At 42.5% G+C, this 25,910-nt stretch overlaps 1 protein-coding gene across 1 annotated transcript; it reads left to right on the forward strand.

The window, feature by feature from the left end:
* Positions 1-271: 271 nt before the first annotated feature.
* Positions 272-24,131, forward strand: LOC134083449 (polycystin-1-like protein 2). Its single transcript, XM_062539773.1, is given in 36 exon segments — positions 272-593; positions 2,336-2,494; positions 2,571-2,759; positions 3,393-3,500; positions 3,843-3,994; positions 4,662-4,884; positions 4,966-5,407; positions 7,164-7,393; positions 7,879-8,024; positions 12,551-12,730; positions 13,528-13,665; positions 14,134-14,289; positions 14,377-14,501; positions 14,716-14,836; positions 15,907-16,038; positions 16,199-16,424; positions 16,555-16,745; positions 16,987-17,217; positions 17,465-17,566; positions 18,171-18,349; positions 18,577-18,723; positions 18,885-19,084; positions 19,192-19,442; positions 19,658-19,814; positions 20,095-20,579; positions 20,697-20,793; positions 21,306-21,446; positions 21,524-21,709; positions 21,944-22,277; positions 22,408-22,541; positions 22,645-22,772; positions 22,893-23,053; positions 23,155-23,365; positions 23,528-23,629; positions 23,716-23,847; positions 23,994-24,131. Coding segments are annotated over 36 exon segments (6,756 nt in total).
* The last annotated feature ends 1,779 nt before the right edge of the window (positions 24,132-25,910 follow it).

A 25,910-nucleotide genomic window follows, 5' to 3' on the forward strand; every position in this document is an offset into this window, starting at 1 on the left:
CATAAAAGGGAGTTACTAAGAATCAGAAGCCAGCCCTTTCCTTAGTGGGTGTCCATACTCATTATGTGCAGTAAAATTGTGTGACATTTTGTAGTGAGGTAGGCCTACTCACTTTGACGCTGATTTTTTCAAGGTGCTGTTTTGTGTCACTGTGTTATTGGATTAAGGGACTTATTTTGCAACACTTTTGGAAGCCATCCTCCACTTTCTTAGTGCTTCAAATGTGCAGCTCTTTAACACTGCCTGCACCTGTTCACATGTAATGGCAAAGATGAGTAGAGGTGTCTTTGCGGAGGTGGTTCTCCTAGTGATTTTGCACATAAATGTAACACGTGGACAAGACCCCACAGAGGCATTGGTCTGTCCAGAGCACCAGGAGCCTTTTCACGGCTCCTGCTATGAGTTTGTGGCGCAGCAGCGCACCTTCCCGAACGCCCAGCGCTGGTGTGAACAAGGTGGAGGGCACCTGCTGTTTATTCTGAACGAAGAGACCCAGCAGTTTCTCCAGCAACACCTCCAGGCCCAGCAGGACTACTGGATAGGGCTGGCCCCGGCGTCCAGCAACCTCACCCTGGACCCAGCTGCGGCAGAAGGTACCAAAGCTGATTGCCCTGATTTGGCCAGATGTTTTAGTATTTATCTCAGTTTGTGCTTTTAATATTTAATCAAATGCATAGGCAGGCGTAAGCATGAGCATACAGTAATAAGAATGTTTTTGGGTTTTTTTCCTTGTGCTGTTATGCGCTGGTTCTATGCTGTTGTGTGCTTTCCATTTCTGCATTTAACTTAGAACAATGTTCCTAGTGTTATTCTGATCATTTCTTCTAAAGGAATAGAGTAGTAGAGTTGAGGTAGAGGGCCATTTGGAATAACTGCTTAAATGAGCAATATTCTGCATTCTGTTTACCTTAACCATATCCAATCAAATCAGTGCTTTATTGGCATGAATGTTTAAAGTATAACATGTTAATAATACTTTACATTAATATTGGTAAGGAAACAAATTGAAATAATGTGCAAACAATAATAATAATAATAATAATAATAATAATATCAAAAGAGTAGATTGTACATTATATTAAAAGGACAGTATAGCTTCAGCAGTTGTGCTTTACTGTAGAAAAAGAAAACTAAACAAAACAGCAAAAAACATCTATACATCTATATACTGTAAATCAACTTCAGTTAAATAGCTGAATTATCATATTTACATGTACACAAGACGATATGCTCATAAATATATCATAAACATGAAAATTACAACCTTTCCCTTGTTTTATGGCAGGTCATAATGTAATCTGCAGATAGGCATGAGCAGTTTGGTTCCTCTCCCAATAATATGGTATTTTCTTGCGGGGATAGATTTTCAAACTCTGCTATATGTTTTTTGAATTCAACAAAAAATTAATCACTTAGAGGTGCATATGCACCTACTGTATTATGCATATCTAATGCATCTATTTCCTAACCAGGTATTTGTTCACCTTATTCCAGATCAGAATTTATTTTCTTAATTTCATCTCCCACCTTAGATGATATGCCAGATGATATGTCTGATGGTTCGAAACAGAGCCTTCTTTATAACACTGATTAGCAGCTGTCTGTTGACAAGAAATATTGTCTCTTGATGTGTTTACCGTACACGGCAATGGTTTTATCTTTCATAAAAGTGGGACATCACCACTCAGATCATGGCATGGCCTCTCTTGTTTCATTTGGGTGTTCCCCCTGTCCCTTGATTGGGTCATTTAGACCATGCTGAGGTCAAGCTGCAGTAGAATATGAATCTGAATGTCATCATTGACATTCTGACATCTTAGCCCTGTGAATAGGGAACCCCTAAAAACCGAGTTTAAACAATTTGAACACATCAAGATGGTCCTAGTAAATCAGAACAGCTTTCAAGTGACCTATTACACACTCAAATGTCACATATGAAGACTTAAGTCAAATGGCGCTCTATCCTGCTTCCTGGTAATTGACTAAAATTAATATAGTTAAGGCCTTATGTTGATTTAATGAGTCCATTTCCTATATAGCATGCACACACACACACACACACACACAATAATTACAGAATATACAAGATCTACGTACAGCATGCACACATGCACACAGACAAATGCACAAGAACAATGTACAGTACAGCATGGGTTATATGGGAACTGTATACACCCAGAAATGGGTTCATTAAATCAACCTAAGGCTTTAACTATGTTCATTTTAATATCTAGGAAAAGTTAACTTATTTTCTCGCTATTTTTTTAACCTCAATTTATCCTGATGGACATGTATTTGGTGAATGCTTCACTGGCATAATATTACTTTCTCATAGGAATGCTCTCCTGGCTTGATGGCTCTGATGTGAGCTACTCTAACTGGGCGAGTGAGCCCTCAGTAGGAGCCAGATGTGGTTACATCCTCCAGGACTCCGGCTTTCAATGGGAGGCCACGGACAACTGCAACAAAGAGATGCACTTCTACTGTGAATTTGGTAAGCCTTCGACCCGTTCACTGAGTGTACAGGCCTGTGAGATAACAGCCGTCTTAGTAACACTCTTTCTTCTCAGAGGTTGGGAAATCTCTGGCTTGCACAAACTCCAGTGTGACTCTTCAGTGCGGCTCTGGGCAGGTGATAGAGGTGGACGACAGCTTCTTTGGTAGGAAGACGAAACACTACTGCCAGGGGCTCACCTCTTCCTACACCACGTCCTCACAACAGGAGTGCAGCTGGGTGGATGTAGCACATATAGTAGCAGGTATGGTGCTCAACACATCTCACTTTATGCTTAATACTACAGTATATATACATTTACATATTCTAAACAATTTTATGATCAATGTTATATGCGGATTTTACGTGATTTCCAGTGAAACATAGAAATGTGAAACATTTCGCTATATACTGACACAACAGGATCACTGTGATGGTATTATTGCCTATTGTGTCTTACTTTGTGCCCGCAATACAAAATCTATTAATGCTACTGTGTGCAAATAGCAGTTCAATTGGATGCATCTCTGCCATTAGGTGCATAAAATGAACAAGTGCAATGAGCTGACCTAATGTTTGCGTGGGCACTGATAGTTGAACCACAAAAGGATCCCGTCCCATTGTAGACTTTGATGACTTGAGAGATAAATAAAGCTTGAATAAAGCTTCAGGTGAATATTTACTAAGGCTTTCAGACATCTGTCTGTCCATCTCAGAGGAGACCTACTGTAAGAGCTGCATGGATGAATAGTCAACAACACTGTTTGCATGGGCTAATCTCCGTGAAGTACCGTGTTTGTTAGGTGCAGGGATACATTCCATTGAATAGAGGGTTAGGTGTGGATAGACCAAATGTCCTTAACAAATACTAATGCAATGATGTCTATTCAATTTCAAGGACAATGTCACGGACTGCAGGCCTGCCGGGCTTGGGCAGATTCGTCCTTTGGAGAACCATGCCCTGGTCTTGGAAGCTACTTGTCTGTGGAATATCATTGTAAAGATGGTAGGAGGTCTCTGTCTTCATTGTGGGATTGTTGTTCATGTTAAATAGATACATAAAATATGGTGTCTGGTAGTGGTAGCGGTAAAACTGTGGACTGTAAAAAATGGCATGCTAAAAGAATGGATGAGCATTGTGAATAAAATGTGTAATTTTACAGCCATTGTCACTAATATGTGGGTGAAGCCGAGTCTCAGGGATCAACTCCTGTAATAAAACTGTATTGCCTGTAGATGTCAAATGTCAAGCGTCAGTGTCAATGTCAAATGTCAATGCGAGAGATTATGCCGTCTGTTCAACGAACGAGGCTCTTTTGTCTGTGACATGTTCATAATTGTTCTTTAGGTCTTCACCTGCTCATGGGCAAATTGGCTGCTGTCTCTGACAATGTCACAATCCAGGTGAAGTGGCTTTTGCACCCGTTCCAGGGTAACCTGACATGCACTCTCAGTGCAGGTGATGGCCACACCTATAACCCCTACAGCCCTGACGAGTGAGTCCAAACATGCACATCTCTAACTTAAAAGCACTGTATACACTGCCACGGCTTACAAACTACACCCACATTCAGACCAAGGTTGATAATTCATCTGGAAATTAGTAGAGGTGATGAGAAGGACAGAGATGAGGCAATGGATGACCTTTGGAATGTAGAAAGTATGCGTCAGGTATAATGCCATTGGCATTAGCATTTAGGCATGAATGCCTAAACTGGAGAGAAAATGGGGAAAATGCTAAATAGTTCAAGCATATGTAAGGTATGCTGCTGAGATGGGATTCTTTCTGATTGAAAAGAAGGAAATAAGCATGCATTCAGAGTTTCTGAAGAGAAGGCCTAGCAGCATGTAAAAATGACACTGCAGCTTTTTTTCTAGTCGCATGTTTGACTGCTCACACTGCAAGACAGCCGATAAAAATTCCTGCCAGGCCAGAAATCCAATCGCATCAGACCAGAGCTTGAACATTGATTGTTACGTCTTCTAATTGCGTAACGTGAGCCTGTTCAAACTACAGTACATAAGAAATCGAATAGGAATTTGTCCTGATTTAAACATTAGTCAGATCTAACTGTTGTAACTGTTTTGGGTCCAAAATCAGGTCAAAATATCCACACAGACAGGTGAGGTTTAGTCAGTCTCTCCTTTTGTTACATGTAGATCACAGGCCAGTGTGGTGCATCAGTACAGCCATCCAGGGGTCTTCACTGTCGAGGTGGAGTGCACCACCGGTGAGTGGCACGTCACTGCGCAGAAGACCATCACCATCCAAGAGCCACTTGGGGAATATGGAGTGGTCAAGTGCTACAGCATGGGCCAGCTAATGAACAGCAGCAATTGCAAATCCCTTGCCAACAGGCCTCTTACAATCCAGGTCCAACTGGACGCAGGTAACCAAAATATCTCAGCGTGTGGTAATGAATTAGAGTTCGTAACAACAAACAACACACAATTTCACTTAATTTTCACAGGAAGCAATGTCACCTACAAAGTTCAGAGCGACGGCACAGTGTTGGCGTCATCGTCCGCTGCTGTGGGCGTATTCCCTCACAACATCACCCTGGGCTCAGAGGAGATGCAGAGCCTGGGTCCAGGCTGTCATGTGCTGACTCTGCTGGCCTCTAACAACGTCACGGCTGCTGACCCCTCCACTGCGCTGGAGGTGTGTGTGCTGGAGCCGGTGCAGGGGCTGCAGGCGTCGGTGTCCACGCAGGCCGGGCCGTGCCCCGAGGCGTACCTCCACGTCACCGTCTCTCTGGACCACGGAGCCCCCGCACAGCTGCTCTTCCAGATATCTGACAGTGACAATAACACCGTCCAGGAGACGAGAGAAGTGGACAGTGGCAGTCTTCAGGTTTTCAACATCTCAACAATCGTCCAAGGTGTCCGCGGCTTTGATCATTCTTCGCTTTCGCAAAGTGATCCATCACAGAATGAGTCGTCACGAAATCTATTTTGTATACAGTGTCTATATTGCTTTGGACGAAAGCATCAGCCAGATCCCATAACCATATATGTTTGATTTTAGGAGTGGTACAATTGAAGGTCACAGCATGGAATGCATTCTCAGCCATAGAGCAGGATGCAGGGAATGCAACAGTGCTTTGTCTCCCCGAGATAGAACTCCAGTCAAATGATGCTCAACATTCAGTAGGTTTTTTCCCTCAATGACATACAGTATTGAGGCCTTACTTGTTTCCCTGTAATTCTCATGGCAATACTACTGCACTTACACTAATCTCACATGACATTTATACCTAGACAGAGGAGCACCTGAGAATTCCAAGATTCTTACATTCAGCTGCTTATATCCAGATGGATCCTAACGAGCCCAACATTGGTGTCACAAGCGTCGAGCTTGAGATCAGTGTATATATTTCTTCATTGTACAACTATCGTTGGGAATGCAGTAAGTCTACCATTTTAGAGTTCACAGTTATGACATTTTGTTGACAGGTAACACATTGGTGGGAGTTTAATATGGGTTTCTCTTTTTTGCCTTTCAGCTGGGAATTGTATGTGTTCTGTCACCTCTAATGGCAAGGAGATTGTGATTCCTCAGAATTGCCTACAAAAACCTTTTGAATATGTGGTATACTCTATGAGTGTCACAGGGAAGTGGTCAGGTCAAGAAGTGTGGAGGGGAACCAAATGTGTAACCCTTACTCCAAAGAGAGACATAGCTGTCACAATACAGTGAGAATCTGCTTTGATTCAATGGAAATATTTTGCAGTATTCAAAGTAAAAAAAAATGTTTGTTGCATTGGCTAAATTAACTTATATTTTAATAAGTTAAAAAAAAAACTTTTCTTGACTTTTCTACTGCTCTACCTTTCCACCACAGACAATAAGCTATGTCTTTTTCAGCTGCCAGGACTGTAACCCTGTCAACGTTCAAAATGACCTAAATCTAACAGTGGACTGTCCAGATTGTCAGACAACAGTGTGGTTAATTGAAGACACATCTTCAGTCCCTGTAAGTATATTTATTTATACAACAACATTCAAAAGTTTTACAAAATTATAATATACCAAATTAACTAAATCAAATCAGTGTTGGTGCTACCGATCGTTGTCGTTGTGTCCCCCGTGGTTAAGCTGAATACAGATAAAAAAGACTGTTTTGTGAAATAGCTAAAGTGCCTAAAACATTTTACATAGTACTGTATGGTATTTATATTGTATTATACTGTACAGTATGTGTTATAGTAATACCATAATCTATTATAATTTCACATCTATTTTAAGACTCAATATTGATTGAAACAATATGGGGAATGATATAAAAAACAATTATGTTTTTGAAAGTAATGATGAATGGTTTTTGCTGTTGAAACTGATGGATTCGTTGTTTCCTTCAAGGCTGAGCTCAGCTCCTGTTACAGCTATGGCCAAAAGCGATTCCGAGAGGAAGCGCGCTCAGTCAGCCTCACAATCCCAGCAGCGACCCTTCAGAGTGCACAGCAGCTCATCACAGTCATTGTTTATGGTAAATGTCTTGTGCTGGGGTCTGTTTGCATGAATCTAATGGTCACTCTGTGTTCCTTCCTGATTGTTCTTCATTTACCATATTCACTACAGGTACAAAAGATACAGGAGGTGGTAATGTAGAGTCCGGTTATAGTGAATTTGGCATTCAATTACCTGTTGCCTCGAGTGTGACAACAGCCTCGAGTGGGACAACAGCCTCAAGTGTGACAACAGCCTCAAGTGTAACAGCAGGCTCGAGAGGGACAGTAGCCTCAAGTGTGACAGCAGCCTCGAGTGGGACAGTAGCCTCAAGTGTGACAACAGCCTCAAGTGTAACAGCAGGCTCGAGTGGGACAGTAGCCTCAAGTGTGACAACAGCCTCAAGTGTGACAACAGGCTCGAGTGGGACAGCAGCCTCTACCACATCAGTGCCTTCTGCATCTGACACAACAAGAGGACAGGTGATCTCCTCTTCTGTGACCACAAGATCTCCCTCTGCTGCAACCTTATCCTCTGTGGCCACCACATCAGTCTTAACTGCATCGTCAGCCTCTCCTGGGACAACGGCAGGTCCACCCAGTGTCCTGTCATGCTTGACCAATTCCACTGCTGGAGATGTTCTTTCTCCATTTGCCTTCACATGCAGTGTAACCCAGTCCTTCTGTACTTTTGCACCTTGCACCTACTGCCTCAAGACAGCCAATGGTAAGAAACTAATCGTGGTGGCATGGCCATTGTCACCATTTTGATGAGTTTCTGTGAGTGAGGTGGGGATTGCTTGGCTATTTCATGAAAATGAACAGAAGTGTGGATTTAGTAGTGTGTGTAATGTGTGTGAACTAACTGCATTAATAATGACACACATGTATTCTCAAAATCTTTATAAACACATTTACAAATCTTTTTTTTATAGACAATTACCTTTACTGTGGTAATAACCCCAGCGAGAGGTCACTGTTTCTGCCGCTAGGAGACCAAAGTAAAAACTACACCCTAACTGTGGTTGCAACTTTGCAGAATTCAGCTGGACAAACCTTAAACACCACAATTCTCATCAAGGTTTGTGACACCTAATAAGATGATGTTATGTTTTTTATTCATTTAGATCAATTACTATAAACTAAAATGCAAATGGCATGTTAGCATGCATGCTATCAGCCAGTTTCGATGTTAGGCTAACATTAGACGAGGTTTCTATCGAAGAAGTACACTCACATCAAATACAGCCACCAGAAAATGTGTTTGAACATTGTTCACCATTGTGCCCAACTCTCTTCTGACAAGACGCAAACTGACGTAATACAGTAGGTGGAAAATAACACTGCAAAAAACACTACATTGATCATTGCACTTCAAACAGAACCTGTAATTTACAGTAGGTACTGTATGTCTTTTGTATATGAATAGGCCTACACAGTAAAATTAGTGTGTACAATTTGTAAAAGTGTATCTGTTTGTATCTGAAGTGTTAAACTACAAAAACTGTTTTAGAGTTCATTTTAACACTGTGTTAAACCCTGCAAGGTCCCTTTTGATCTGTGAAGAGTACACTCTACATAGCCTACTCAACTCTTGCCAGAGTAGTTTCACCACTTAAAGGAGAATTCTAGCAATTTTACATAGACCTCTGTTTCTTGAGGTCACCGAATACTGTTGATACAAAAAAAAAAAACTAGAAAAGCACTCAGAGAGCGCAGACCTCCGCCTGTATTGCTCCTCCTAGGTTGTCATACATTTGAACCTAAACTATTCAGATCGCCACCACATGGCCATACCATGCCATTACACCACTAACCGAAAAACATAAACAGCTCCAGAATCCCGACGGTGTTACAAATCACTCCCAAAATCTAATCCTTTCTTCTTTGTGTAATTTCTGACATTCCCTGAAAAAATTTCATCGAAATCTATCCATTTCTTTTTGAGTTATTTTGCTAACAAACAGACAAACAGATAGACAGACAAACAAACAAACAAACAGACAGACACACAAACGCCGGTCCCCGATGAAAACATAACCTCCTTGGTGAAGGTAATAATGAAGTGCCACTTAGTTCAAGTTGCTGCAGCTACAGTGCTACACTCTGGGTGCATGAACATTGGATCATGCACATGCCCCCAGTGTAGCACTGTAGCTGCCTACTGTTGGTTGCAGCAACTCAAGCTTTTTTTTATTATTATTCTTTTTGCATTGACAGTACTCAGTGACCTTGAAAAACAGAGATCTATGTGAAAAATTTTGACGCAAAAAAATCCATTATCCTTTTAATTCAAAGTAGTGTTAAGACACACTGTTCATTACCTCCGCCAAGGAGGTTATTTTTTCATTATTTTGTCTGTCTGTTTGTTTGTTTGTTTGTCTGTCTGTTTGTCTGTTTGTTAGCAAGATAACTCAAAAAGTGATGGATGGATTTCGATGAGATTTTCAGGGAAGGTCGGACTTGACCCAAGGAAGTAACAATTACATTGTGGGAGTGATCCCTAATTCCGTCGGGATACCTGCGATATCTGCGTTTATGTATTTAGCTTACTGGTGTAATGGCATGGTATGGCCACGTGGTGGCGATCTGAATAGTTTAGTTTCAAATGTATGACAACCTAGGAAGAAAAATGCAGGCAGAGGTAGCTGCGCTCTCTGAGTGCTTTTCTAGTTTTCTCTGTTATCTGCTTTCTTTTATCTTTTAGAAAATACAAAAAAGACACTTGAAAATAAAATGTTGATACAGGCTGTGATGTTGACACTCTTTTGTGTTGGGGCTGGCATGGGGTGTACAGAGGCGTTGTAGATGTGAGTATCTTGGAGCAGTTGGTGTCTGTTGGAGCAGTGATCGCTGCAAATACGAGGGCCTTGGAAGTAGATGTGGTAGCTTATTATGTCTTTTGCAGAAAGTTGGAATTGTTGTGTTGTATTAGAGCAACAAAATATTTTTCCAAACGTTTACAATCAATCAATTTTATACAATCAGGCGATTCACTAGTTTCTGAAATAACAGGGACAAAAATGTTAGCTATTGGAATGTCAATTTGACTTGTGTTAACATTATGTGAAGGCAGCATTAATATAGTGGATGAAAAGAAAATATGTAGGCTATTTATTAGTAATTCTCTTATTCTCTGAGTTACTGAAAGAAGAGTCATTGTTTTATAATGGTAATAAATAATATTTTATTGTTAAAATATAATAAAAAAAATAGCAATTTAATTCAATGTACAATATACTGGGCTAAAATGTTCAATCATCTGACTAGCAGACAGTCAGAAAGCCCATCTGTATGGCCAAATCCCAGATGCCAGGAATGGCATCAAGTTTCTCGACAGCGTCCTCAGGAAGAACGATGCCCTCTGTGGCGTTGTCCCACCACGTCTTCTGCCGAGGCTCGTCCAAGGTCCTGTCACGGACACTTCCTGTCTGGAGCTCGTTGGGGCACCCTGACCCCTCCCTCGCTGGGACGTGCTCAGCCTTACGCTTGAGCCCTCTGTAGTAGGAGGCCATGTCACGGTGGTACTCCATCATCTTCACACGCTCCGCTTGGTTGGAGTGGACTGTGCTCTTACAGTAGGTCGGGACTTCACCACCGGCCCCAGTGGGGAGACCTGCCGGAGCTGCAGGGGTGGACCGAGTGGGACCGACCCCGAGAGGGATGAATCCTCCCTGGGCGACACTGCCTGGCACCTGGGCTTGCATCGGCTTCATGTGTTGCTGACCATGAAGTGCTGCGGCAGGGGCGGTGAAGTTCCCCACAAAGGTAAGGGGTGCAGCCTCCTGCCTCAAAGCACTACTGGATGAGCTGATTGTGCCCACATGAGTCAGTCCACCAGTCTCCCGCTGATGAACAGCAGAGACGGACAGCAGCTCCTGCTCTCGTGCTGACACCTGCACAACTGAAGAGACACATTCATGTTAGCTACTCTAGTTGTCAGTTATTCAGATCAGCCACATTTAGAGGACATAGACTTCTTCTTACCTGCAGATGGGTAGGCATGTTTCATGATCTCACTGCCACAGGGCCGAGTGAGATGGCGTGGTGTCTTCTGGGCGGACGGAACACCACGGATGCCTGCACTCCCAGAGTCAGGGCCCTTTTGGGAATTCAGCAGGGCCAATAGCTGGTCCTGGGTGATGTTCGGAGCATGAGTGAAGTTCCCAACGAATGTCAGGTTCTCCTCCTTCCTCGCTGGAGCCACTGCTACAGGTCTGGGAGGAGCCATCCGGCTGCTTTTGACACCGTTGCCCACGAGAGTGAGGTGCTGAGGTGTTGAGGTGGGCAGCTTGGCCATACCATGCCACTCCTCCTGGACCACAGCACGCCTGTCTCCAGACTCCCTCCAATACTTACCTACAACATATATCAGAAATATGAATATAAATAAATATATCAACCATAATCAAGCTATTAGGCCTAACTATAAGAGCACTGCAAATATTATATCCTTACTTGCAGAAAACCGTGTAGACCGCACATATTGATATTGCTGCTTTGATGGAGGTATCCAAAGGGGCACGGTGTTTCTGTTTTCCTCAACAGTGTTGACACAGGACAGGTTTCTCTGAAACAGAGGCTGATGTTCAGTCCCGATCCAGGATCCTGCAGGGTTGAATGTCCTTGGGTAGAAAGCCATTGAAGTTGAAAATCGTTTTGAAATCGCAGAGGTTAATCACAAGTGACTTGCCTTCAGCTTGTTCATGTAAGAAGTGGCAAGTTTGGCCCAAGTTCTACTTTGCCCAACATTCTAACATTCTAAATTCTAAATTCTAAATTCCAACATTCTAATGCAAACATCTTGGTTGCTTGGTGATTATAATGTCATCAAATAGAATGCTTCTAGCAGGAAGTGCATTCCATGACAACTGACAGATCAAGAACACTCACCTACACTTTGCATAAATGTTCAGTTCATACACTGAGGGAAGTACAGTTACTGTACATATATGTGGAAATGTGAGCGAGTTGTGTATTATTTGTGTGTGTGTGTGTGTGAGAGAGAGAGAGAGAGAGAGAGAGTGTGTGAAAGAGAGTGTATGTGTGTGTGTTTGTGTCTGTCTGTTTGGAGGGCACAGGATCGTGGTCTCATTTTTTCTCTTTGACTTTGCACTTGACATTGGTGGCGCAGGTGCCTTTTCATGCCCCCATCCCATCCTTCTATTGGACTACAAGTTTGGAAGGGTCACCATGACGCAATATGCGTCCTTTTCATTGGCTGTACAGAAGATTTGTGGGTGGGGCTTAAGGGCTGTGGGTGGGACTGCTATCTCTAGGGGCTTCACATGCACTGAGACATTAGTTTATTTTTACCTCCGCCAAGGAGGTGATGTTTTCATCGGGGACCAGCGTTTGACTGTCTGTTTGTTTGTTTGTTTGTCTGTCTGTCTGTTAGCAATATAACTCAAAAAGTAATGGATGGATCGGAATAGTTTAGGTTCAAATGTATGACAACCTAGGAAGAACAATACAGGTGGAGGTCTGCGCTCTTTGAGTGCTTTTCTAGTTTGACATTGTATCATATCATATCATATCAACCTACACATTGATGAAGCTGTAAAATCACGACATCCACATCATTAAATACTTCTGTCCATCATCTAGGTCAGGGACTCTGTTTCGGAGCCCTCTGTGCAGGATCTCCAGAACTTGGTGTCAAATCAGGTGGCAGAGTTACAGAGCCAAGGCCAGCTTACAGCGCCAGCCCTGGCTCAGATGTACCAAACTGTGTCCAATATCTTGAATGAAGGTTCCAATGAGGCGGACAAGAGTGCAAGAGAAGAGGTACCAGTGTCCATCATTAAACGCTTAAAGCGACTATGCACTCTATTTTAGCCATTGGAAACACATGGTCAGGGATGCACATTTTAGGGGTATTTAAGGTTGTGATTTTGGGATTTTTGTTTATTAATCACTCATGGGGAGACCGTGTATCGAGCAGGCTTGTGCAATTCTGAATTTTAGAATTGGCCTCCATTCAATTCATGAATTGGAATTTGAATTGAATTGGCCACACCCCACAGGAAGTTGAATTGGAATTGGAATTGGAATGACAGAAAGTGGAATTTAATTCATGGCAATTCAAAACAATTCCAGTCACATAACAGGAAGAATGTATTGAATCTCACATACATTCAGTTTTGGGAAGGTTACTTTGGAAATGTAATTGATTACTTTTTTAAAGTTGTGTGTTACTTGTGATCATATCTGACATATTTTGTGAAACTTCACTGTACCCTTAAAGTATGTATATGAATTTCAATTCTACTTCCTTTAATTCAAATTCGAATTGTAATTCTGCATTCTGTTTTTGACCTCAATTCAAATTCAATTCAAACTCAAGAATTGATATAGAATTTATAGAGTCATTCTCAATTAAATTCTGAATTTTGCACAAGCCAGGTATCTAGCACAGGGATTCCACTAAACCTTGCATTACTAAAACCGGTTTGTTACAGTTTGTCTTCAGCTGTGCTTTATATGCGCCTCTCAATTTGGACCAGGTTTTTCTTGGTCAGTGGTATAAAGATAATTATTTGAGAGTGGCACTGTTGTCCATGATTAGTATCTTTTCCTTTCAGCTCAGAGAGCAGATGGCTACCAATATGTCTGTGGGAATAGACAGCACCCCCATGTGGAGCCTAGAAGAGGTGCAGGCAGTTGCCAGTGCTGTGGCCGAACTCACTAAGCAGGCTGATGAGCTGACCACAGACACACAGGTACAGGACGATTTCTGGATGTTTGTACTGTACTGTGCCCTTCATTTATCAAGCAAAAATGACCTCTGTCATATTAGGCGTGCAGTACAGTCTGAGTAGGAGTGGCCACACATGGACAGATCTGTAGTTTACCTTATGAAAATAGGATCACTCTGGGCCTGCATACTGGATTCAAAGGACTGAGAGGGGGGTTGAGGAACCCAGTGTGGTCATTTTATTGGAGGGAAGAGTGGTCCCATTGCAACAGCTGTGGCTATAATTGTCCATAGCAGTAATAGCCTTAACCTGTGGGAAGACAGCGATGGCAGTAAGGTATGGAGATGGGGACTAGATTAGAGAGATGGATAGATATATAAATAGACAGATGGATCGATAGAGAGAGAGAGAGAGAGAGAGAGAGATAGGCTACTTTATTAATATAAATGTTGGAAACCAACTTATAGTCATGTTTTGTTCCCTTCCGGACAGATCCAGACAAGCAGTGCTTTATCAAAGCTCAGTGAGTCCCTCAACTCACTTCCACTCCCTGAAAGCAACATTAATGAGAAGATGTTGGATGCATGTAAGCCTCTCGCTGAAGCTGCTAGTAATATCATTGTGGTCTCAGCAGCACCAGATAAACAGGTACCTCTCCTGCATGACAACTGTGGTATTAAATTATATTTTGGTGCAGGTATTCACATACTGTAATGACTTCAACATCTATTTCAGCGTGAGATCGCCGAGAACGTACTCAGTGCTGTAGACAAGGTCCAGAGTGCCCTTCTGAGAGGGAAAAAGACGTGTCATGGGCCCACAGTCATAATCACCCCTCAGATTAGTTTATACGTCAACAGGTAAGGACCAGCTGACAAAGCTGCAGCCACTTCATGGGTTGTTTCTTTTATGCTTAACTGGACAATCCATATCCTTTTTGTCAAAGTCACTACTTGATAACTGAAGATCTATCTATGTTGAATTATATCATCCAATGTGCTGATTATATCTTTTAGTGATATTTTCTAGTTACAATATGGAGTTCCTGCGCTTTACAAAATATTCTTCCTGCAGAATGTCTCCAAAAAACCTTGCGAAATTGCCATTCACAATTCAAAACTCCAGCTCTGCCAGCTTCACGTTCCCTCCTTTATATCCCTCTGTTGTGTCATCGAAGAGGTCCGTGGATGTCCGGGTAAGAGCAGGCCCACCAATGTCGATGATGAATGGATACTAATGTATGTTCTCTCTCAGTGGTGTGTAAATGATTAGATTCAACTTTATGGCCACTGTGCAGGGGTACAAGTACAGAGACAATGAAATGTAGTCTGCGTCTAACCAGTACAAAGAAGCAAAGCAGAGAACTGAAATGTGATATACACACACTATAAACAGGTATTAGGTATAAACAGTAAGTGCAGTGTAGACAGTAGTATACAGTTAAGAAAGTGGTATGGTTTACTGGATTAGGCTCAATGGAGGGGAGTGAGGAACCGGTGATGCATTGGGCAGTTTTCACCACCCTCTGCAGTGCTTTCCGAGGCAGAGCAGTTGCCATACCATACTGTGACACAGTTGGTGAGGATGCTCTCGATGGTGCAGCGGTACAAGGATCTGAGGTCAGGTAGACCTTCTTTAGTCTCTTCAGGAAGAAGAGACACTGGTGAGCCTTCTTGATCAGGGTAGAGGTATTGATGGTCCAAGAGAGGTCCTGAGAGATGTGGACACTCAGAAACTTGAGGTTGGTGACACACTCCTCCTCAGTCCCATTGATGAGGATGGGAGTGTGTGTGCTAGCTTTCACAATGAGCTTTTTGATGTTCTTAGTGTTGAGAGCCAGGTTGTTGTCGGTGCACCACAATGTTAGGTGCTGGACCTCCTCCCTGTAGGCTGCCTCATCATTGTTGCTGATGAGACCTACACCTTAGTGTCATCTGCAAGCTTGACAATGGTGTTAGAGCCATGTACAGGTTTGCAGTCGTAGGTGAAGAGGGAGTAAAGGAGAGGGCTTAGCATACAGCCCTGTGGTACGCCAGTGTTCAGGGTGAGGATTGAGGAGGTGAGGTTATCTAGCCTAACAGACAGTCTGTTGGTTAGGAAGTCCAGAATCCAGTTACAGAGTAATATTGATGCCCAGTTCATTGAGTTAGTTCAATAGTCAATTATGCAATGTTAACCAGTTACTCTGATGTTGCATATTGTTAGCAATGGTGTTTATCCTCACGTCTCACACTTGGTTGACCACTTGTCTATGTTCCATATCAGATGTCGACCTTTGAGACAAATCCATTTGCCTGGAATACAGTGCAGTCCATCAATGGCACAGTGGGGGCTCTGTCTCTCACCCAACATAATGGCCCCCCCATCCCCGTTGCTAATTTGACAAACGAGATTGAGGTAGGCCTGTTTCCTTTAATTCTTGTACGGTAACAAAACAAAACAAATGTATATATTTTTATATGTGTTCATTGGAATATTTCAGTAACAAAACCCCTTGCTTAGCTAAGGATGTTCAATTGAGACCCAATTGTCCAGTAACTGATGTGATTTTGTTCAGATTATTTTGCCAAGGCAATTGGCTGCTGAAGTGAACAGCACCTTTCTGGACCTTGGAAACTTCAGCACCATCGTGATCAATGTGACTTCGCCGAACGTGTCCCTGGTGCTCAAGCTGAACCCCTCAGAAGACATCTCCTTACATTTGCTTATAGGGTTCCAGGAGTACCCCAATGACACAAACTACGAGGCACAAACCTACCTGCCACATGACAAAAACACACAAGGTTTCCACATCCTACCCCATTTTTACTTAAATATTTTTTTCAAAGAAAAGAAAAGAATCAAGATAGCTGAAATTACTTTTTATAAGTTAACTGAAAATAATTTGTTTTTCATCCCACTGATTCTGGGCAGAGGAGAGATACACATGGGTGTTGAGCTCCAGGGATATGACCATAGATGAGGGTGTATACTACCTTCTAGTGAGACCTGTTGTTGGGGCAGGAGTCAACTCTACAAACGCCACAGTCTCCGTCACCTCCATTGCTGCTCAGTGCATGTACTGGGATGAACTGAAGCTAAACTGGAGTGACTATGGATGCAGGGTATGTTCATTCACTTTACACTGCTGTACTTACTGCCAGAGTGATTATGTACGTATATGACCAGAAGCTGAAAGCTTTTTGGGAAGCAAGCACTGATTGCTTTGTTCAAGCTTGACTGTAGAGCAATTTGGGACTGAAAATGCACTGAACAATGCAAACAGGCCTTAGTTTAGATTTTGTTAGTAATCGCTACTACCTCTTTCGCTCTTTCTTTCGCACATACTTGACTCTGTCTTCATAGGTTGGGCCCCTGACTACATCCCTGGTCACGCAGTGCTTGTGCAACCACCTGACGTTCTTCGGAAGCTCCTTCTTCGTCATGCCTAACGTGGTGGATGTTAGCCAGACGGCTCAGCTTTTTGCCACTTTTGCTGAGAATCCGGTGGTGGTGTGCTTTATTGGCGCCATTTTCCTGGCCTACCTCATGTTGGTGATATGGGCACGACGGAAGGACATTCAGGACACAGCCAAGGTCAGTCTCTATAGAATGTAGACTTCTCACTACACTAGTATATGGCAATCTAGTCAGTACTCCTAAAGCGCACATACCTGTATGACTGAACCTTCTTTTTCTTTCTTTGGTGTCATACCGCCAAATACCGCCTTAAATGTTCTTTATTTATGAATGTATTTATGAAATGCTAAAAAAATATGAATGATCAACTCAAGGTATACTCGATTTTTCAGTTTAAAAATGCCCATTCTGTGCTGCCTCTTAGGTAAAGCTTACTGTGCTGGAAGACAACGACCCCCTGGCAGAGTACAGATACTTGCTCAACATCAGCACTGGGCACCGACGTGGAGCCTCTACTTCCTCACAGGTCCGTATACCTGACTACTGTATTGTTCATTTTGCTATTCTCCTTTATTTTCATTCTGTATTTTCATTGTGTTATTGCTTGAATTGATATTGTTTAGTATTGCTGTTCTCCCTAATGTACTGTAGTAGTCTGGACAACTTTTTAAATTCTTCACTGTTAAATTTAATTATTGTATTGTTTTTATTTGTATGTCGCTTCGGACAAAAGCATCTGCCAAATCCTATAGCAACTAGAAAAGCATAGACCTCCACCAAGTGAAAACATAACCGCTACCTGGATCCAGACGGTGATCCAGATCACTCCCAAAATTAAATAGTCTTCCTTGGGTCATTTCAGACCATACTTGAAAATTTCATCGAAATAAATCCATAACTTTTTGAGTTAATCTTGCGAACAAGCGAACAAACAGACTAACATACCCCAATGAAAACATAACCTCTTTGGAGGAGGTAATAAGCATGTAAGGACTTACTGGCCATCTCTGGTTTGAGCCCCCTCCTGTTGTTATTTTGCCTAATTTTTGCATTCACTGATAATGGCTGTATGATGCTGTTTATGTCGGGTTTCCTCCAAGTTCATAGTTGTCTCTTTGATTCCTGAGCAGGTGACAGTGACTCTGCTGGGCACTGAGGGTGACAGTGAACCACACCATCTGACTGACCCAGACAAGCCAGTGTTTGAGAGAGGCGGGGTGGACATGTTTGTATTGACCACGCCATTCTCGTTGGGCGACCTGAAGAGTATTAGGCTATGGCATGACAACTCAGGGAATCACCCTGGCTGGTAAGATATGGCCATACACTGCTACCAGTCAAGAACCTATCCAATATTGTCTTGCTCACTGCAATCTTTAAACTAAAGACTACACATTAATTGCACAAATCAAAACTAGATCTGAGCCCAAGTACATGACACAGAGCTAACCAAAAGCAAAGATGCTGTTTCAGGTATTAATACAGTATTATTGCATCTGTGTCTGTGTCTGTATCTTTCTGCACTGTGCAAATCAGGTACGTTAACAAAGTGATGGTGCAGGACATTGAGACGGGGCAGAAATGGCACTTCCTCTGCAGCTCGTGGCTCGCCTTAGACATGGGGGAGTGTGTCCTGGATAGAGTTTTCCCTGTAGCCACAGATATGGACTTAAAGAGATTCAGGTAAAACATTTCTTTGTTTTTACATGCATTTGTTTAGTTTGATTACCACAAGAAAATTGCCTGTCATGATAAACCTGAATCACCATTATTGTTTTTGATAAAACACCTGTCTTTTCTCTAGCCAGTTTATGGTCTTTTTTCTCCTGCCTTTCATCTTGCAGCAATCTGTTCTATATGAAGACAGTGAAAGACTTCTGTGACGGCCATATCTGGTTTTCTGTGGTCAGCCGCCCTCCAAACAGCAGCTTCACGTGCGTCCAGCGTGTCTCCTGTTGTTTCTCCCTGCTTCTGTGCACCATGCTGACCAACATCATGTTCTATGGTGTGCCCACAGATCCTGCCGAGCAGACCATGGACTTGGGTAAGTCTCTGCGCATATCACCTTTTGCCCACCCATCTGCATGAGAATCACAGACATCAGCAGCACTCAACTCAAGTCTGTGTCTTCTCCTTTTTCCGCCACGACAGGTCACATTGAGTTCACCTGGCAACAAGTGATGATTGGCGTCCAGAGCTCCATCATCATGTTCCCCATCAACCTCCTCATCGTCAGCATCTTCAGAAACACACGCCCGCGGGAGAGGAAGTCTGAGAAGCCTGTGAGGGACAAGAGCAAGGCGGACACCCGCAAACTGGCCAAGAGTGGCCATGTGTCACCAACCGGGCCGCCCTTCTCTGAGAGCCAGCACAGGGACATAACACCAGAAGCTGTCATCAAGGTACAAAAAAACCCCTCAGATATTAATCGTTTTTAACCATCTAATACATGGAATACCATCTAACCTTAATAAGGTTATTTCTGTAGTTGAATGGACATTTGAGCACAGGGAATGCCATTACTTACATGACAATAAACTTGAACTTGAACTTAAGGGGAATGGGTTCCTCTATTAAGTGATAATAATTACTTACATGATGTTTTCGTGTCTCCCAGGACATAAAAAGAATAGCACAGTCACTCTCCAAGGTGATGAAGAACCCTCTTCCCGGGATAGATGTGACATCTGGCAAAAACCCTGACATCAATATGCTTCTTTCACTCATGGAGGACATCATCCGGCAGCAAAATCTTGCAGGGGACACTTTGGAAGGTTACAAAACAGTTTTTCCTTCATTCTTATGATTATGCCTTTTTATTATGCAAATACATACACACACACACACACATATATCACATACAGAGAGCATATGGATGATAGGATGGGGAGAAACAGGGAATAGAGCAACACACCATTATCTAAAAAATGGTTTTGTGTCTTGTTGAGGGAAGTTAGGATTCTTTTAAACTGTAATTGTAAAACTGAGGACTCCCCCTAGTGGTTATGTTGTGAGCCAGCGTGTAACAAAATCATGATTCTCTCCTGCTGACAGAGAACCCTTCCTCTGAGAGTCCAAAGAAACTGACCAGTGACGGCCAGAAGGGCAGCCTGAGCTTGTACACCCAGTACCTCTACCGGCAGCTCCAGCACGTGGAGAAACAGCTGGGCCTGCTGGGTCCCACGCGCTTCTCCAACCCTGGCAGCTACAGCCTGGCCATACAGCAGGTCCGGGGCATCAAAGGCCTCCTGGAGCCCCATCTGCCCTCCACCTCCAGCGGAGACCACCCCAGCCACAGCTCCAGCCCCGAGGACAGCGCCGAGGGAGGGGGCAGTAGCGGTGGCAGGAGATGCTGTCAGGGAGGCCTGCCCTGGTGGTTCGTGTTTGTGGGCTGGCTTCTGGTGCTGGCGACGAGTGGGGTGTCGGCGTTCTTCACCATGCTGTACGGGCTGAAGTACGGCAAAGAGCGCTCTGTCAGCTGGCTCATCTCCATGGTGGTGTCCTTCTTTGAAAGCCTTTTGATCACTCAGCCTCTGAAAGTAAGACATTGTTGAATTCACTTTAAATTGACTTAATGATTTAATTCAATAGATCTGAATAAGAAATGTTCTTTTGTGTTGACGTAGAATGTCTTTGTGATATTCAACACAACACAGGTGCTTGGTTTGGCGCTTTTCTTTGCCTTAGTGCTGAAGAACGTTGACCAGGAGGAATATGACAATGTGCCTATTGAGGAATCTGTGTCAAATACTGGTACCATTATTTAAGCAAATAGATCATTGATCAATCATGTGTGAATTCACTACCAGCAACAATGCACTGAATATGTACTTAAAAACACTGTAAGTTCCCCCTGAAAATACTGATTTTAAATTAAGTGCATTCATTTCATTTCCAAATTAGGTTCTTAATTTGACCTTGAAAGGCCTTTTTCAGGTGTAAATGTGAGCCCCCCCTAATTTTGCATTTAAAGTGTAAATTCAGGGGGGTTCTCTATGTTTTGCTATTAAGGAATTGGTTAAGGGTTTTTATATTATAATTTTAATTAAATTAATGGGTAAAATTCAGGGGAAATAGGTCAATTAAGGGGCAAAATCAGCATTTTTTCTAAGAAATGTGTTGCGATCTGTGTGCTTTTCTATTGAAGATGTCCTAAATTTTTTCAGTGCCAAATTCAGGGGATTTTAAGTGAACATTTCAGGGGTTTTGTGCTGGTAGTCATTATTGAACGTAAATGAAATGAACACATCCTCACATGCTTTCAGGTGATCCTGATGCCGTCCATGCTGCACGGAGAGACAGCACATGCGGTTTCTACCAGCCACCACCACCCTCAGACATCGAGAAGATGAGACAAAACATGATCAAGGAGCAAAAAGCGTTTGCCCTCATCAGAGAGATTCTCAGTAAGTCAGATCTGCCTACTGAACACATTCTCTCCAGCCATGGAAGAGAGAGCTAACAGAGGTCTTCTTCCTGACAGTATACATAGGGTTCATGTGGATGTTACTCTTGGTTGCCTACGGTCAGAGGGATCCAAATGCGTTCCATCTGACTCAGCACATTCGGAAAAGCTTCAGCAGAGGGATCACACACTCAATGAGCCACAGGGAGGTGTTCACATGGGCTAATACATCCCTCCTGAACAACATTTTTGGACAATATCCAGGTAATTAGTTTGGGATTTTGCCATTTTCATAGAAGTTCTTCTCATTATTCACTGGGAAATAAATAACAGTCAAATGTACAAACTGGAGCAGTTTGTACACATTTGAATGAAAGTAGAAGTGAAACATAACCCTATTCAAACATATCAAATAAATGTTTAACACACAAAATAATCAGAAAGAAATCTTAACAAGGATCACAGTCTGATTTACTCAGTTGTCTGTGTTTACTTCAGGATTCATAACGGACGGGAATTCCAAACTTATTGGCAATGCCCGCCTTCGCCAGGTGAGGGTGCAGAAAGACTCCTGTCGCATTGCCCACTCCATGCAGCGCTCGGTCACAGACTGCCATGCTCCGTACTCTTGGGAGATGGAAGACAGGGGCTCCTATGGTACGGGCTGGAATCGCTCCAGGGATACGAACACCTCCCGGGCTGCTGCCCCCAGCCCCTGGCAATACCTGAGCCAATCCCGACTCAGAGCACATCCCATATGGGGCAACGTGGCCCTGTACAGAGGAGGAGGCTTTGTGGTGGAGCTGGGCCCTGACCTGACCAATGCTACAAGGTAAAGAGGAGAGAAACAAACGCGAATGTAAATCATCAATAAGATAACCACGACACAGAGCAAGTGAGTCGGTTTGAGACCACTGAGAGAAGTGTGAACATTTTTGAGAGTCTGCTTTTCTAATCCACAGTGTGCTTCAGTACTTGTTTGACAACAGATGGCTGGATGTTTACAGTCGTGCTATCTTTGTGGAGTTCACTGTGTACAATGCGAATGTCAACCTTTTTGCCATTGTTACACTAATGCTGGAAACAACAGCTGTGGGTAAGGCAGACATCTTAGTCATTACATATTTAGATATGGAAAAGATCAGAGATAAGTACAATAATGTACTACTGTATAATTACCTGCAATAATGTCTGCACAGGTGCATTCCAATACCGTAGTGAGATACAGACAGTCCGTCTCTATCAGTCTACGGGTGGCTTACACATTTTTGTCATGGCCTCTGAGGTCATCTACTTCCTTTTCATTCTCTACTACATGTATGTCCAGGTGAGCATTTCAGTTCTTACTGAAGAACTTTATTTAAATGAAAAGAATAAATACCACACCCTGTTTATTCCTCAATAGGCATGATTCTATCTGTAAAGCCGCTATTCTCTCTGCACTCAGGGCAAGCTAATGAGGCAGCAGAAGTGGACTTACTTTAAGACGAAGTGGCACCTTCTGGAGCTGGCCATCATCATCCTCAGCTGGAGTGCACTGAGTGTGTTTATCAAAAGAACACTGCTGAGAAACAGGGACCTGGAATTCTATCTAAACAACAAGGACAAGTGAGTGGTCATCTCCGTCGCATGAACGTCTTCATGGTGCAGGTTCTTGGGATTGGATAGTGAACGTAGCGGTTCTATTGAAACCTTTTCCCCTTCATCAGGTACGTCAGTTTCCACGAGACCGCCATGGCAGACGCGGTGCTGGGCTACCTGATGGCCTTCCTGGTTCTCTTGTCCACCATTAAGCTGTGGCGCCTCTTGCGGCTCAACCCCAAACTGCACCTCATCACCTCCACCCTGCAGAGGGCCTGGACAGACATCTCAGGCTTCCTGCTGGTCATGACCATCATGTTTCTGGCCTACTCTATCGCTGTAGGTTTAGGTCACCCACAGTGTAATGACTTTACATCACAGAAGCATACTCATGTATATGTAAATCTGCATTAATAAATGGCGTCGTGATTGTTGCTTGGGATATACTGTAGATTTTCTGTGTTCCTAACCAATGACTATTTCCCTGAATATTTTTTGCAGTGCAACCTAATGTATGGCTGGAAGTTGTCTTCATACAGGACTCTCATTAATGCAGCACAGACTATGGTCAGCCTACAGCTTGGTATCTTCAATTATGAAGAGGTCAGTTCTTGGTAAATTAACTTACAAATGAATGCAGATGACGGCAAACTCCTAATGAATCTCTGTGTTTTGGTTTTGAATTGTAGGTGTTGGATTATAACCCAGTTCTTGGTGCATTCTTAATTGGCTCTTGCATCATCTTCATGACCTTCGTTGTATTGAACCTCTTTATTTCCGTGATCCTGGTGGCATTTAGTGAAGAGCAACTTCACCATCAGGTGATAGAACATTTGACCTTCTGAGTTAGTTTGAGAACATGCTCTGTCATAAATATTCAATTCATGTTATAAATATAAAACAAGAACTCTATAACTGCAGCATTTACAAGATTTTAACTACATTGTCATCCACTTCTATTTCATAGCCATCTGAAGAGGAGGAGATAGTGGACCTGATGCTGATGAAAATCTGCAGTCTGTTTGGGATCAAAATTAAGAAGAAAGGAGAAGCAAGTGACTCCTCATCTGCCACTAACAATCCATCATCGACTGTCATATCGTAAAACTATTGCCTGTTCATTGTTATTTAAGAACAAGAAGTCCTCTGGTGTCGAGTAGCATTTCTGTTCCTTTTGATGTAAAAGGTGAGGCAAAATTCATAGTCGCTACTTTTGGTTCTTGTTGAAGTATGTTGCTAACTCAAATCTCTTAAATATCCCAAGATGCCAAGATCTGGGGGAAGTAGATACAATGTGTCGGGAAATGTCCTTTGTTTTTCATATATACACATGTATTATGCAAAGTTCTGCAAACATTGTAAACTGTCCATGTAATAACTACAAGATCTTAGTGAAATCATATTTAAGTTTCATATAACTATACTAGTTAGCACATAATTTCTAATGTTGCATGCTTTTTGTGGTGTTGAATAAATACATTAAATACTAAATGTAGTATATTTTTGTTGTAATGTTCCAATGTGCTCAGCGTGCACTCAGTGGTATGAATGGAGACATTAGGTCAACAAACCAGTTGAAGATTCATAGCCTACTGCAGGCCTATTCAATTAGTTTGTAATAGGGGCCAGTTCATGAAAAGTATCACAACTGAGGGGCCGGAGAAATACTAATGGGTGTTCAAATGTTGCATTTTGTTATGCAATACGTTTTTTGGTGGTAGTATTTGTATTATATTTCTGCCACAGGCCCAGACTATCATAGTGTTAGGCCAACATTGAGGTGACACTGGCTCGATATTGCTATGGCTAATATAAAATCTGTGATGACATATTAACAGCAATGGAATCTGTGCTTTGCGCAGTAACTGCTAGGTCCACAATTGTCAATTTCTAATGGGTACAAACAGGTTTCAAACAGTGTTCAAATGTGATATCAGCTAAATTGGGCCACTTTTTGGTAAATCGCTTGGGACAGTAATACAATGTTATCTATGCCTTTTCCAAGTGTTTTTATAATTAATAATGACTGTTGTTCATACTTTTGTGTTGAAAGTATGTAAAAAATATAAGTATTTAGGCCCTACAGTTCTTGAAACATCAGCTGTGCCAACTTTTTTCGCATGAACAGTTTCAGGTAAAATGGGCCAGCAGCTTCAGGTAAAAGGGGCCAGTCTAATTTCAAAGGGAAATTATAAATAATTATCCATTTTAATTTTTAAAATACAATTGCTAATACAGCCACATAACATTTAGACTGCATTAAACAAACATATTCATATGTGGCATTAATAAAAACACATATTGGGTGCAAACCCATGAGCACTTAAAAAAGTCAATTTTGGAACCTGACTGATGCCAGTGGTGTGTGTGTGTGGGTGGGTGTGTGTGGGTGTGTGTGTGTTTAGAACAAATGTGTAAATTACAAAAATTCACATTCAAAATTGATAATCGATATATTCAAAATACTAATATTACTAACTAATATTACTAGTGCGTGTGTGTGTGTGTGATAAAAACATTTTTCCTTCTTGTTTGCCATACTGGTGGTGGGGGGAGGGGGGGTCATGGTAAGTGTGTGTGTGTGTGTGTGTGTGTGTGTGTGTGTGTGTGTGTGTGTGAGACTGTGTGCGTGCACGTGTGTGTGTGTGTGTCAGTCGGTGTGTGGGTGCATGTGTGGGTGTGTGTGTGTGTGTGTACACACCTACATAGGCTACACACACACAGAGAGAGAGATACACCGTGACACACACACACACACACACACACACACACACACACACACACACACACACTCACACACATGTGTATGTGGCCCATTAGAATGGGCCCATAGGATGGCCCATTTTAGCTGAAACCATATGGCCCATTTTACCTGAATGGGTTA

This window comes from Sardina pilchardus, chromosome 6, assembly GCF_963854185.1.
Source record: "Sardina pilchardus chromosome 6, fSarPil1.1, whole genome shotgun sequence".
NCBI lineage: Eukaryota > Metazoa > Chordata > Actinopteri > Clupeiformes > Clupeidae > Sardina > Sardina pilchardus.